Genomic DNA, 13550 nt, shown 5'->3' with positions numbered 1-13550 from the left:
CAACTGAGAATTCAAGAAGCTAAATAATCCTCCAGGAGCATAAAGTCGATGAGTGGTGTTGTGGCTGGGGTTCCATTCTGGGTATTAGACTCCATAACCTATATGTTCATTCCTTTTCTCCAAAAATGCTTACCTTGGTAGGAAAGAGAATAATACTTATAAAGGAGAAACTATTGCCTTTTATTCACAACATTTCTAACATCAAATGTGTGAGTTTTTCACACCAAGCTATTTTCTATTTCTCCGGACATCAGCTGGGTGTCCTACAATTTCAATTCTAACACAGGTGCCGCAGCTTAAGGGCTCAGTCCCACAAGACTGCCCCCACCTCAGATCCCCACAAAAAGTCCTAGATTGTCACCCGTACTTCTGACCAACTAGTGATAAATCAGGGGTCTCATGACCCCCTTTTCAGGTTTGATAATTTGCTAGAACAGCTCATGGAACTCAGGAAAGCACTTTACTTACTGTTACCAGTTTTACTGTGAAGGACGCAACTCAAGAACAGCGAAGTGAAAGAGAACCCAAGGTCGGGGTGTGTGGGAGGGGGTGTGGAGCTTCCATGCCCTCTCCAGGCACCTCTCTCCCAGCACATCCCTGTGTTCATCAGCACAGAAGCTCCCCAGACCGTGCTGTGTAGGGTTTTTATGGAGGTTCTGTTACACAGGCATGATTAATTAAATCATTGGCTATTGGTGACTGAAAGTTCCAACCTTCTAATCGCTTGGTTAGTTCCCTAGAGTCACCTCATTAGCATAAACTCAGGTATGGATGAGTTTATTATGAATAACAAAAGATGTTCCTCTCACCCTAATCACTCAGGAAATTCCAAAAATTTTATGACCTCTGCCAGAAACTAGGAACAAAAACTAAATATTATACATGATAATTTTTTTAAAACCAACTTCATATTTCAAATTTCAAAAGCATCAGAAAATTGAAAAGCTTTTCATCTCTTCACTCTCTTAGATGCTGGAGCAAAGACAGAATATATATTAATTTTTTTCCCATTTGTACATTAGAATTATTGTGGGTTTTTTTATATTTCAGATTTCCCGTTGTGTTATTCATCTGGCTGTATGGTGTATACATATCTGTTTTGCAGAATCCTTTAACTTTCGAGTCAGTGAAACAACTAATTGCAGAAGGTAATAAAGAAGAACTACAAAAATGTTTTGGAGCGCGAATGGAGTTTGGGACAGCTGGCCTGCGAGCTGCTATGGGGCCAGGAATTTCTCATATGAATGACTTGACCATCATCCAGACTACACAGGTACCACATTTTTATATTTCTTAGTTACTTTTTTTTTTTTTTTTGACACTCCATAGGTAGTTTTTATTTGTAACACTTTTTTAAAATATATTTTTATTGAAGTATAGTCAGTTTACAATGTTGTGTCAATTTCTGGTGATAGCACAGTGCTTTAGTCCTACATGAACATACGTATATTCATTTTCATATTCTTTTCACCGTAAGTTACTACAAGATATTTAATATAGTTCCCTATGCTATACAATATAAACTTGTTGTTTATCTATTTTATATATATTAGTTAGTATCTGCAAATCTCAAACTCCCAATTTACCCCTTCTCAACCCCTTCCCCCACCTCCCCGTAACCATAAGCTTGTTTTCTATGTCTGTCTGTTTCTATTTTATAAATTAGTTCATTTGTCTTTTTTTTCCAGATTTTACATATATGTATGTGTGTGTGTATATATATATGATATCATATGGTATTTTTCTTTCTCTTTTTGGCTTACTTCCCTTAGAATGACAATCTCCAGTTCCATCCATATTGCTGCAAATGGCATTATTTTATTTTTTTATGGCTGAGTAGTATTCCATTGTATAAATATACCACAGCTTCTTTATCCAGTCATCTGTCGATGGACATTTGGGATGTTTTCATGTCTTGGCTGTTGTAAATAGTGCTGCTGTGAACATTGGGGTACATGCATCTTTTTGAATTAAGGTTCCCTCTGGTTATATGGCCAGGAGTGGAATTGCTGGATCATATTATTCTTACTGAAGTGCTAAAGACAATTTTAATTACATATGTGTGGGAGCCCCATTAAGATAATAAGGCCCAAGGGCAATTCAGCAGTGGAGGCTTATATGCCATTCCCAGCCAAGGAATGGGAGAGGGGCCTGGGGCTTCGAAGTGGGAAAGAACAATAGAAGAACTTTTAAAATAGGTAGATATAGATATAGATATACGTATATATCCCTCTCCCCTACAGGTCAGTAGAGGAGCAGGTGTTTGGTGACTAGATGTTTGCCCTGCCATACAAATAATCTTTCAGATTAAAAGTTATCTCTGGTAATAGCTCTCTTTCTGGTTCAAACTCCATATCTGAATTCTTGTTAGGTAGTTAAGGAAGAGGTAAAATTTGTCTTTAGTCTGTTGGGTCTTGATTGCGTTCAGCTCAAAATGACCCACATACCAGAGTGGCGTAATTTGGGGTCACGCATTTCTGTTCCCCCTCAGAGCTCTCCACTGACAGGAGCTGGGGAAAGACTTTTCAGAGACAAGGCAGGAACAAAGCAAGGAAATTGCTCAAAGGGCTATAGCTCAACCAGGTGCCTTATTTGGGAAACCAAGCTGGCTGTGATTGGCTGTGACTCTTAGGGTGTGATTTCTTAACGTTGAGGCATTTACAGGGCAGGGTTTTGATTTGCTTACTGGGCTCCTGAAGTATTAAAGCTACCCCAGTATAATGACATTCTCATTTAATTAATTTAACCCCAGTCTCCTGTTGGATCTGATAGACCTAATTTTTTTCATTGTGGATGAGCCTGTGGGTTTGCCTAGGCACAGGGAGTCACATTTACTCCATAAAGTTGGTCTTGTGCAGTCGGTTGAAGTGGTACTATTTCAAAACTCACATAGCCATTCGTTCATTCATTCAGCAGATTTATTGGGTGCCAGACACTGGGGATATAATAATGACTAAAACAGATAGATTCCACCATGGAGCTTTCATTCCAGTGCAAATCCACCAACTAAGCTGACCGACTTTCATGGTCTTGTAATTTTTGTTATGGTTGTGCAGATGTAAGCGTTGAAAATCTTTTCTAACTGCCAGAATAACCTACAGCCCATTCTGTTCAGTTTTAATTTATAGTATAGGTGGAAAGTATCGCTGAGTTCCCTTGCCTTCATTTGCAAATTTTACTGTCAGAGTCTAGACCCAACTTTTAGAAATAAAGATGAAGCCTTTGATAAAACAGCTGCTGCTGAGTGTCGAGAGTTCTGTTTATGAAGGAAAGAAAGTGGAACAGATTGTTCTGTTTCTTCAACTACTTAGACTTGTTAAAAATGAGGTCACTTTAATTCTGGGAAAGAAAAGGCTGGGGAAAATTGACTACTGGTGATTACAGGTACCTTACACATACCTCCCAGTGTAAAGGCAGAGTTGGACAAGTCCTAACAAAACCCTAAGAAGGAAATCTTGCCTAAGGGTACAGAGTTGCCAGGGGACTACTGGCTGCAAATTCCTGTTAAGCAGGAGGGCTCCCTGAGATCTTCTCGGAGGGAAGGCTTGGAATACGTGAGCCTGGAACTCCTGTTGTCGTTGACGGATACATGGAATCGCTCTGTAGGGTCAGGTCACCTTCTGCTCCAGTTACTAGGACTACACAACAAATCACCCAGAACATAGTGATTTTAAGTCACAACCGCATTTATTTTGCTCACAAATCTGTAATGTGGGTAGAGCTCAGTCGGGATGGCTCATCTCTGCTGCATTTAGCATCACCTGGGCCGACTTGGAGTGTGGAGTCCTTTAAAGTGCCCTCACTCATGTGTCTGCAGTCATTGCTGGCTGCTGGTTGAGACCTTATCTGGGGCTGGAACACCCCATGGGGCCCTGGGCTTCCTAGGGCCCAGGAGAGCATCCAGAGAGAGTGTGTGCACACCAGGGGGAAGCTGGGTTGACTTTTATGACCTGGGCTTGAATGTCACACAGAATCACTTCTACCATATTCAAGAAGAGGGCATGCAGACACCCTCTCAATGGAGAAAAGTCAGTGTCACATTAGAGGGGCATGTGGGATGAAATATATTGGTGTAGCCGTCTTTGAAAATCCAATTGGTCATAGCTCCTGTTAAGCTTAATTAATTAATGTTAGGGAATTCCAAAGCCTTCTAGATAAACCTGAGCCTTTTCTCCTATATTCATCTGCATCTTACTTTCTAGGAATGATGAAATCTGTGCCCAGAAAGGTCCGAGGACCTGTTTTACATACCCTCCCTGCTATAAGAAATGATCTCTTCTGGGAGTAGACCCTGTGATAGCCAAGAATCCTACAAAACTGTGTTAAAAAGAAAACAAAAAACCCGAGTTCCTTTAAAGGCCATCTGATTCAACTAGCCACCCATCGGGATAATTTCCTCTGTAATAACCACCACTCTGACGTGATCGTCCAGCTGCACTGGAACACTTACACAATAGGAGACAAAGATGTTAAGAGTTTAGACAATTTTATAAGAACAGCAGGTGAATTTTTTAAATCTTAGGAGTGGTTTCAAAATTAGAGGAAACGGATTTCCCAGACAAACCACCCGGCTTCCACGCCCAAGCTGGGGTAGTGTGACCTGGCAGAACATGCTGGCTTTTACTGTGGCCCAGGCCCCCTGGCCCGCTGGTCTCTGCGGTGGACTCTCACCCTGTTGGTGCCCCCACATTTATCTCTTTGGATTTAAGAAGCAGATGTATGTGAGTCAAGAACACCCCAGTGGGAAACAGGATAGAGACTAGTGGAGCTATTGTTTGCCTCATTGACAGAGGTTATAATTTCCTCTAGGTTACTTAACTGAGCCATGACGCATCAGTGATGGAAAACTGATTGTCTCCTGAAATAGCCATTCTGTCTTTGGATTGTTCTCGTTAAAGAATGGTTTCATTATTTTGAGCCGAAATCTTCCTTTCTGTAGCTTTCACATATTGGTCATAGTTTGACCTTTTGAAGCTATCTAAAGTTTATTTCTTGTGTTATGTGATAATATTTTGATTCTGAAAACCTCCCTGATCCCTCACTGAGACTTTTCTCTGGAAAAAGCCTTCACCCTTCCTGTGACCATTCTCTCAGCCAGCATGCCCCAGAATTTTTTAGAGCAATTTGAAGATGAAAGGATTTTAGACTAAGGCTAAATACTTTTTGCCCCCTTGAACACTGGGGCCACAACACAGGGGTCGACCAGGGCCAGGGAGAGGGTGCTTCACTGTTGTAAGCTGTAGCCTGTGAGCGTCTGGGTACCTTCTGGGGAAACCTGCGAAACCCCACAAAACCAGTGCACGTGTATCCTCATTACCTTGTATCATTCAACTGCAGAAGATATGCCCAATATCATATTTTTGTACAAGAAAAACTAAAGGCTTTCTAGATTGGCCCTACTCTGGCAACAGACCTGTGAAGAGTTACAGTTATCTTTTACAGGATTTCTTTCAACCAAAGTGAAATGAGTAATACGAACCGTCATTATTGCCCAATCAACCAGAGTGCTTTTTGTTCCGTAATAAAACCTATTTTATCCAGTTACCTAAACCTCTTGAGTTCAAAGGTTTTCTAATCTTCCATATTTCAAACTGATATGAGGCTATTGGAGGCATGGAGGTGCAGGAATTGTGTGCTCCACCATTTCTAGGCAGGTGGGAATAGCCCCAACTCTGCACAACTTTTATCTTTATACTGGCGGACTGATAGAGCCTCCTTAAGAGCTGCCTGCTGGAAAACAGTATCGCAGACAAACAGAACAAGTTTAGATCTGTTACATGTCAAAATCTTACCAAGCGTGTTGAGGTTCTTTGACCCACTGACCCACCCGCAGGCAGAAATATCTGAAACACCTCCCTGTCCTCAGACTTTCTTGAACTTAGAGTAAAGAAGGAGTACAGGCTTTGAAAGAAAATGACAATAAAGCCAGTGCTTATAACATCAAACACATAGTGCTTCCTTGGTAATGGATTCTCAGCACTTGGCATGTTTTACTCATGTAACTCTCATGCAGCCCTTTGAGGGGGTACTGTTGTTATTCCCACTTTACAGAATGGAAAACTGAGGCTCTGAGAGATTAAAGAACTTGTCATTTGTTCACAGGTGGTGGTGGAGTACAAACCCACAGATTCTGTGTGCTTTTAACCCAGCACTGAACCACCTCTAACCAGACCCAGGCACAAATCTAGGTTTTGCTACTCCTGTATCTGAAACTGGGCACGTCTCTGAGCCTCTCTGGGCCTGGCTTTCCCATCTGCAAAATGGGATTTCTTGGCCAAGTTGATCTGAGGTTAGTAATAATAAATGTTAGGTCTCCAGCACAGTACCTGATACATATAGATAGACAACAAGTAAAGCTGTTATTTTTCTGTTGTTCAGTTTGCTAAGTTACTGAGGGATTTCTCCCCTCTCTACTATAGTGTTCTCTTGTGGAAGCAGAGAAAACTTGACCAATTTTTGGTGTGTATATATATATATATATATATACACATACATATGATGTGTTAAAACATACATACTCTTTTAATTCCTGGGGTATTTTTTAGGGATTTTGCAGATACCTGGAAAAACAATTCAGTGACCTCAAGCAAAGAGGTGTCGTGATCAGCTTTGACGCTCGAGCCCATCCAGCCAGTGGAGGCAGCAGCAAAAGGTATGTAAAGATATTTAGGAAGCTGTTTTTTTGTAGCGTAGTTTGTAGTTTTATTTGTAATCACCATTTCCATAGCTTGACGTTAAATACATTTGTCAGCTACATAGATAGCTTAACTATAAAAATGATGGGTAAATTTCCTTTGCAACTTTTAAGAATTCTGGTTTACATTTGGGTTAAGGAAAGGAAATTATTTCAACAGTTTAGAACTTAATACCTATCTAAATGAAAGCAATTTTTTATAGTTGCAAATTTATTTCTCTCACTTTTCCTTTCACATAATTTTCTTTTTCCACCAATTATAAGCCTCATGAGCTCCTTCCCATTCTTAAATGCCCATTGAAAACTGAGTTTTTGTAACATTCTCAGACCAATAGGGCTCTGCTGTATGTAGCTGTCAGTTGGTGGTGGTGGTGGTGGTGATGGTGGTGGTGGTGATGATGGTGGCAGTAGTGATGTTGGTGATGGTGGTGATGGTGGTGGTGAGGGTGGTGGTAGTGATGATGGCGGCAGTGGTGGTGGTGGCCGCAGTGGTGATAGGATCATTTGACTGGAACCACAATTTTAAACATAGAGAGGCTCAAACCACGGGTCAGCAAACTTTTTCTCTTAAAGGGCAAATAGTAAATACCTTACACACTGTGGACTGCACAGTCTCTATCATAACCACTCAACTCTGCCATGTAGCAAAGAAACCGCCATGGACAATTCATGACTGAATGGGCAGTGTTAGAATAAAACTTTATTTACAAAATGGGCTGGAGTTTGCCAACCAAGGCTTTTAATTGTGTTATATGACCCTCTTTTTTACTTGAATGCTTTCTCTATTATGATGATTTTTTTTTAATCATTCCAGAGTAAAAATACTAGTGGTTTCAGAGATTGGAAGAACGTGCATATATTTAATATTAATGAAAAGTCTGTAACTTTACAGTACAAGATACGTTCATAGAGTCTTGATCTTTGCCCATCAGCAACTTTTGATCTAAGAGAGAAGTGTTGAGGTGAGGAAGGAAGCAAGGCCAAGGCAAAAGACCAGATGACATCAGCTCTTAGGCTGAACTCAGGGTGATATAAAATATTGAGTCTTCAGCTTGCAGGCTCAAAAATGTGATTTTTGTCAATAAAGCAAGAGAAGAGCTATATCTCTCAGGGATTGATGCATAGGAACCACATTCATAAGAGAGTGATGTAGTATAAACAAGAATATCAGTTTGTCAATTTTCTGTTAGTGAATTTACAGTTAGAATTACATCTTAAGTATGCTTTACTGGCCCCATGAGCAGATCAGAGCCTCCGGCCAAAGCACGCACAGTGCGTACAAGTGGCTAACTGCCTGTTTAGCTTTCCAGATTTCTTTTTTTTAGGCTGACTAACCTGCTTCAGGTTGATGAGTCTTTCATATATTCTAACATTGTCAATTAAGGTGAAGATACATCTTGCTCTGGCCTTGGGGCCATGTCATTTCCTTAAAGTGACTAATGTAACTGATTGTATTTGTTTATGGTTCAAGTCCCAGAGTTTGATGGGATAGGAAGGAGTGGAGCTCTGGGGCGCTGCTGTCATTTACAACAAGCAAGATATGTAGAGATTGTAACAAATATTAAGCCAGTAAATACATGGTAAAATATTCATGATGAGTAAATGGAGTTTTCTTAAAGAGTCAGAAACTATTGCAGTCTCAGAATTTTGCCTAAGGAAATGTTGATTAGTTCTTTAATCTTCCAATTTTAAATACCTGGTAGGGACTATAAGCAATAACTGTTAAGCATACGCAGAGAACACATTGACTCTCTTTTGTGCATGTTTGTAGCTTAGTTCATGTATATCGTGTATATATCATATATATGTTGAGTGTCTCCTTTGCCAACTTTAAGAAAGTGCCTTTAAAGTCAGCCTGAACACATGATAAACATTTCATGAGGATAAAAGTGACTTCCGTACCTCCTAGTGAGTGCACTTTGGATTTAATTAGGATTTTTATTTAAATTGTTTTTTGCTCAATTTTGTTATTTTTATGACTTTCCCCTGTGTAGAAGCATTTTTACTTTTTTGAGCTGTCAAAATCATTTTTGTATGACTGTTGATCATAGAACTTTTAATGCTTGAGCTGTTAAAGATCTCTTTTTGCCCCAACCAGCTCCTGGAATAGTTCAGTGAAGTTAGTGCTCAAAAAATGTTTGAGGAGAGTTTAATCCTGTAATGGTATAATATTGTTCACTGGAAGTAAATTGCTCATTTACCGTGGTCAAGTATTTAACTCCAGGCGTGGAGTAAGACTTTGCCATGTTCTGTGTCCTGTGCTAAGCCAGGTGCCGTGGAAATTGAGGAATGTGTCAAAGTGTCACAGATTTAAGTCTTTTACGGGCTGAGTGGATTCAAGTTATATTCATGCCACATACATAGTCGTATATGTGTGTATGTCACACATATATCACACACACCCACACACCGATGAGTCTTGTGTTTCATAGAAGGCAGCATCAAATCAAATGCTAGTCTTCATGGCATCTTCTGGATTGTGAGAGCTTTAAACTGGAGTTTCTGTGTCTCTGCACTGTCGAGATGTGACTTGGTCCTGGGCCAGATAATTCTTGGTTGTGGGCACTGCCCTGTGCATTGTGGGATGCTGAGCACCATCCTTGGCCTCCACCCACCAGCTGCCGCTTGCACCCTACCCTGGTGACAACCAAAAATGTCTCCAGACCATTGTCCGGGGTGAGGCAGCATCTCCCTCAACTGAGACCCGCTGAGATGGACAGAGAGTTGAGAGACTTGGCTGCAGGCCTGGCTCAGCTGCTGGGTGGCTGGTGGACGTGGGATAAATCGCCTGGCCTTTCTTGGGTCTAGTCCCATCTCTGTAAAACCAAGGGGTGGAGTGAAATGACTCCTGAGGTTCCTCCAGCTTGAATGCTCCCTGCCAGCAGGAGGATAACGGGCATCTTTCTTGATCTGGCTGCTGTACCAGCCTGAAGACATTCATGTCCATCTTTATTGTCGCCCACAGTCCTGACCACTCTGCCCTCCTTTCTCCCCCGACTCTCTGCATTTCCAGGTTTGCCCGACTTGCTGCAACCACATTTATCAGCCAGGGGATTCCTGTGTACCTCTTTTCTGATATAACCCCAACCCCCTTCGTGGTGAGTCATCATTTCCTTTTATAATTTCCTGTCACGGAATTGGGGGTGGGACGTGGCTGAGTCTTACAGTCTTCGTGCTCTTGGGATTCTGGGATTTAAAGGGCAGAAGAGCTGCCTGCTTTTTATCAGGAGTTCTCTCTCCTCTCCAGAAATGTTCCTCCCACATCCTACTTATATTTCTCTGGTATTCAGCTTTTGATTCATCAGAATTAATGTTTTTAATGTAGTTTTTCTTATTCAAGGATATTTTAGCTAGTTAGCAAAATGTCTATGTTTGTCTGTTTGTTCATTTGCTTTTTAATATGTTGTGTATTCTTTTTACCAGCTATCACAGTTAGGAAACTTCTTGGGTCTAAATATGAATTCACCCGAAACCATGTCTTATCATGAATGTTTCTGACAAGTTGATGCAGTAGCTTTTTATATAAATGGTTCATTCTAAATCCTATGCATGGCCACAGTACAAGAAGCATCCTTGGCATATTTTAGTAAGATTTTTATCAAATTCTTACATAGAAAAATCTAAAGAAAAGGACAATAGGGATTGTGACAGCTGTTGCTTTTAAGTAGGTAGAACTTTTAAGAGCAGGGCCAAATGCTAAGAATATGTTTTTAGAAATTAAGCCAAAAACAGAATTTGAATACAGTTACTTCCGTCAAGTAGAAATAAGAGTGTATAAGCACAGGAGACATAAGCTCCACTGGTTGTGCTTATTGTCTCTAATGCACTGACAGGGACCTGCAGCACCTCCTAGATTGTGAATATCCCAGTAGACACTCAGTGTTACCTCCACGTGTGGTTCAGGTTTTATTGTTTGATGGAAAAACTGCGATATGTTCAAGCATCCATGGTCTTCTCTATTATATAAGTGTTGACAGCTATTATTTTTATATCAGACATGAGTTACATGTGTCTCATGATCATTTGCCCATGCTATGGGGTGATTCTCCTTTTTTCTTGGCTCCAGGACACCTTGGGGGGGGGTGCTTGAGCTAACTCCTAGGGGGACAAGTGACCACAGTGATTGTTGGTGGGAAGATGGAGGGGGACAGATGGGTAGACTCTCAGGATGCTTGGGTAAAGTCGATCTCATGTACAGCTGTAGTGGGCAGAAGCCCACCTCTCCCCATTTTGGAAAGTAGTCTTCTAAAGATGGGAGCTAAGCAGACATACAGGGGAGGGATAACCAGCCCTGAAGGGGGAGGTAAGTGACAAGCTGTGACAGCTCTCTCCATTTCTTCAGCAAGTTGCTCAGCCTTTTCCTTCGAAGTAAATTGGGGAAAGAAGGGAGAAGGTAGCAGTTGGAGGGAATGAACTGAATCCATAGACTTCTGGTCGAAGCAGAAGGCTTCAGAGAATGTGCAGTAGAGAATTAGCCCATCATACTGTTGGGAGAGTTTTCTGGCCCTACCAAGTAGAAGACAGAATGAGAAGACACCTAGGAAAATACTTGCACTTCTCATTTGGGGTACACACCCTGGAATTTTGAGCAATGGGTTAGTTCTAAGGAGAATCAGAGTCTATTGCATGGATGTGGCACAAAAATATTGTATGACACATTATGATATTTATATATTATGCATGTTAAAAGGGAACATGGTGCAAACAATGTGTAATAGATCTTTTAAGCAGATCTGATTTTTTTGTTTGACACTGTTCTGGTTGCCTACTGTATTACAGCCCTACACAGTGTCACATCTGAAACTTTGCGCTGGAATCATGATAACCGCCTCTCACAATCCAAAGCAGGATAATGGTTATAAGGTATTATTTTTCTATCCACACTTACATCCTTCAATATGAATCCCGTGCCTTTCCGGTTTGGGAGCACAGGGAATGGATGCTTTTATTTCCATTAACTAACGCTCAACCGTCTGGACACCTTCCCGCCTTCTCTAGGTTTATTGGGATAACGGAGCTCAGATCATTTCTCCTCATGATAAAGGGATCTCCGAAGCGATTGAGGAGAATCTGGAGCCATGGCCTCAAGCTTGGGACGATTCTATAATCAACAGCAGTCCGCTTCTCCATGACCCAAAAGCTTCCATCAGTAAGGACTACTTTGAAGACCTTAAAAAATACTGTTTTCACAGGTAAATGGATTGGAAACTCACCTCAAGTGAGATCTTCTAATTTTTAAATGTTGGGGACCATTTTAAAATCTATAATCCAAACAAAACACACCTGTCAGCCTTCCCTCTGTCCCTCTAATTGAACTTTCAGAGACTAAGGGTTTCCAGTTTTCTGCTACTCCAGGGAGCACTAGAGTCAGCAGCTTTGAGCACAGTTCCTTGAGTATTTGTGTGTTTGTGTGCAAGTGTATTCATAAGATACATTTCAGGCATCAGAATTACATATGCATTTACAAAGTTGATAATGGTTAACAAATTGCTCTGCAGAAATGTTTCACTAGTTGAGATTTTCACCAACAGTATATGATAATAGTATGTGATGAATACATTCTTGCTGACATTGAGTATTATCAAATTTTTCCTCTTACCCAGTTTGCTACATGAAAGTAATAGCTAACTTTATTTGCATTAGTTATTAATATTTTTTCTTTCACCTAGATTTTTCTATGTATCTCTTCATCTTTTGCATTTGTAAAACCTCTTTGCTTATACAGAAAACTAGTCTTTATTTCAAATATGGTTTTCCCTTCTGTTGTTACTTTTGGACTTTTTTCATTGAAACTTTTAATTTCTGACTTCTGGGTTTTGTGCCATACTTCAGATTTCACTATACTAAGATTATTATTTTTTTTTTTTTAGAAATGATTTTTTTTCTTTTTTTTAACATTTTTTATTGATTTATAATCATTTTACAATGTTGTGTCAAATTCCAGTGTTCAGCACAATTTTTCAGTTATTCATGGACATATACATACTCATTGTCACATTTTTTTCTCTGTGAGTTATCATAACATTTTGTGTATATTTCCCTGTGCCATGCAGTGTAGTCTATTCTACAATTTTGAAATCCCAGTCTATCCCTTCCCACCCTCCACCCCCCTGGTAACCACAAGTCTGTATTCTCTGTCTGTGAGTCTATTTCTGTCCTTTATTTACGCTTTGTTTTTGTTTGTTTGTTTGTTTTTGTTTTTGTTTTTTAGATTCCACATATGAGCGATCTCATATGGTATTTTTCTTTCTCTTTCTGGCTTACTTCACTTAGAATGACATTCTGCAGGAGCATCCATATTGCTGCAAATGGCATTATGTTGTCGGTTTTTATGGCTGAGTAGTATTCCATTGTATAAATATACCACATCTTCTTTATCCAGTCACCTGTTGATGGACATTTAGGCTGTTTCCATGTTTTGGCTATTGTAAATAGTGCTGCTATGAACATTGGGGTGCAGGTGTCATCCTGAAGTAGATTTCCTTCTGGATACAAGCCCAGGAGTGGGATTCCTGGGTCATATGGTAAGTCTATTCCTAGTCTTTTGAGGAATCTCCACACTGTTTTCCATAGTGGCTGCACCAAACTGCATTCCCACCAGCAGTGTAGAAGGGTTCCCCTTTCTCCACAGCCTCTCCAGCATTTGTCATTTGTGGATTTTTGAATGACGGCCATTCTGACTGGTGTGAGGTGATACCTCATTGTAGTTTTGATTTGCATTTCTCTGATAATTAGTGATATTGAGCATTTTTTCATGTGCTTTTTGATCATTTGTATGTCTTCCTTGGAGAATTGCTTGTTTAGGTCTTCTGCCCATTTTTGGATTGGGTTGTTTATTTTTTTCTTATTGAGTTGT

General features: G+C 40.3%; 1 protein-coding gene across 3 annotated transcripts in view; it reads left to right on the top strand.

Moving 5' to 3' along the window:
• Positions 1-13550, top strand: part of PGM2 (phosphoglucomutase 2) — a 34445-nt gene that overhangs the window by 3199 nt on the left and 17696 nt on the right. For 2 of the 3 annotated variants that reach the window (XR_012501276.1, XM_074349374.1), the window contains exons 2-6: positions 1106-1273; positions 6546-6652; positions 9708-9792; positions 11474-11557; positions 11693-11886. Coding sequence is in view for 2 of the 3 variants with exons in the window: in XM_074349374.1 (XP_074205475.1) it covers positions 1106-1273; positions 6546-6652; positions 9708-9792; positions 11474-11557; positions 11693-11886 (638 nt within the window). In the remaining variant the exon portion in view is untranslated. The remainder of the gene's footprint in view (positions 1-1105; positions 1274-6545; positions 6653-9707; positions 9793-11473; positions 11558-11692; positions 11887-13550) is intronic. The other variant, XM_074349379.1, reaches the window with a different exon arrangement.

The sequence above is a fragment of the Camelus bactrianus genome, chromosome 2, assembly GCF_048773025.1.
Source record: "Camelus bactrianus isolate YW-2024 breed Bactrian camel chromosome 2, ASM4877302v1, whole genome shotgun sequence".
NCBI classification, from domain to species: Eukaryota; Metazoa; Chordata; class Mammalia; order Artiodactyla; family Camelidae; genus Camelus; species Camelus bactrianus.
Note: the sequence above shows the minus strand (reverse complement) of the source record. Positions and strands in the feature narration are given on the sequence as shown.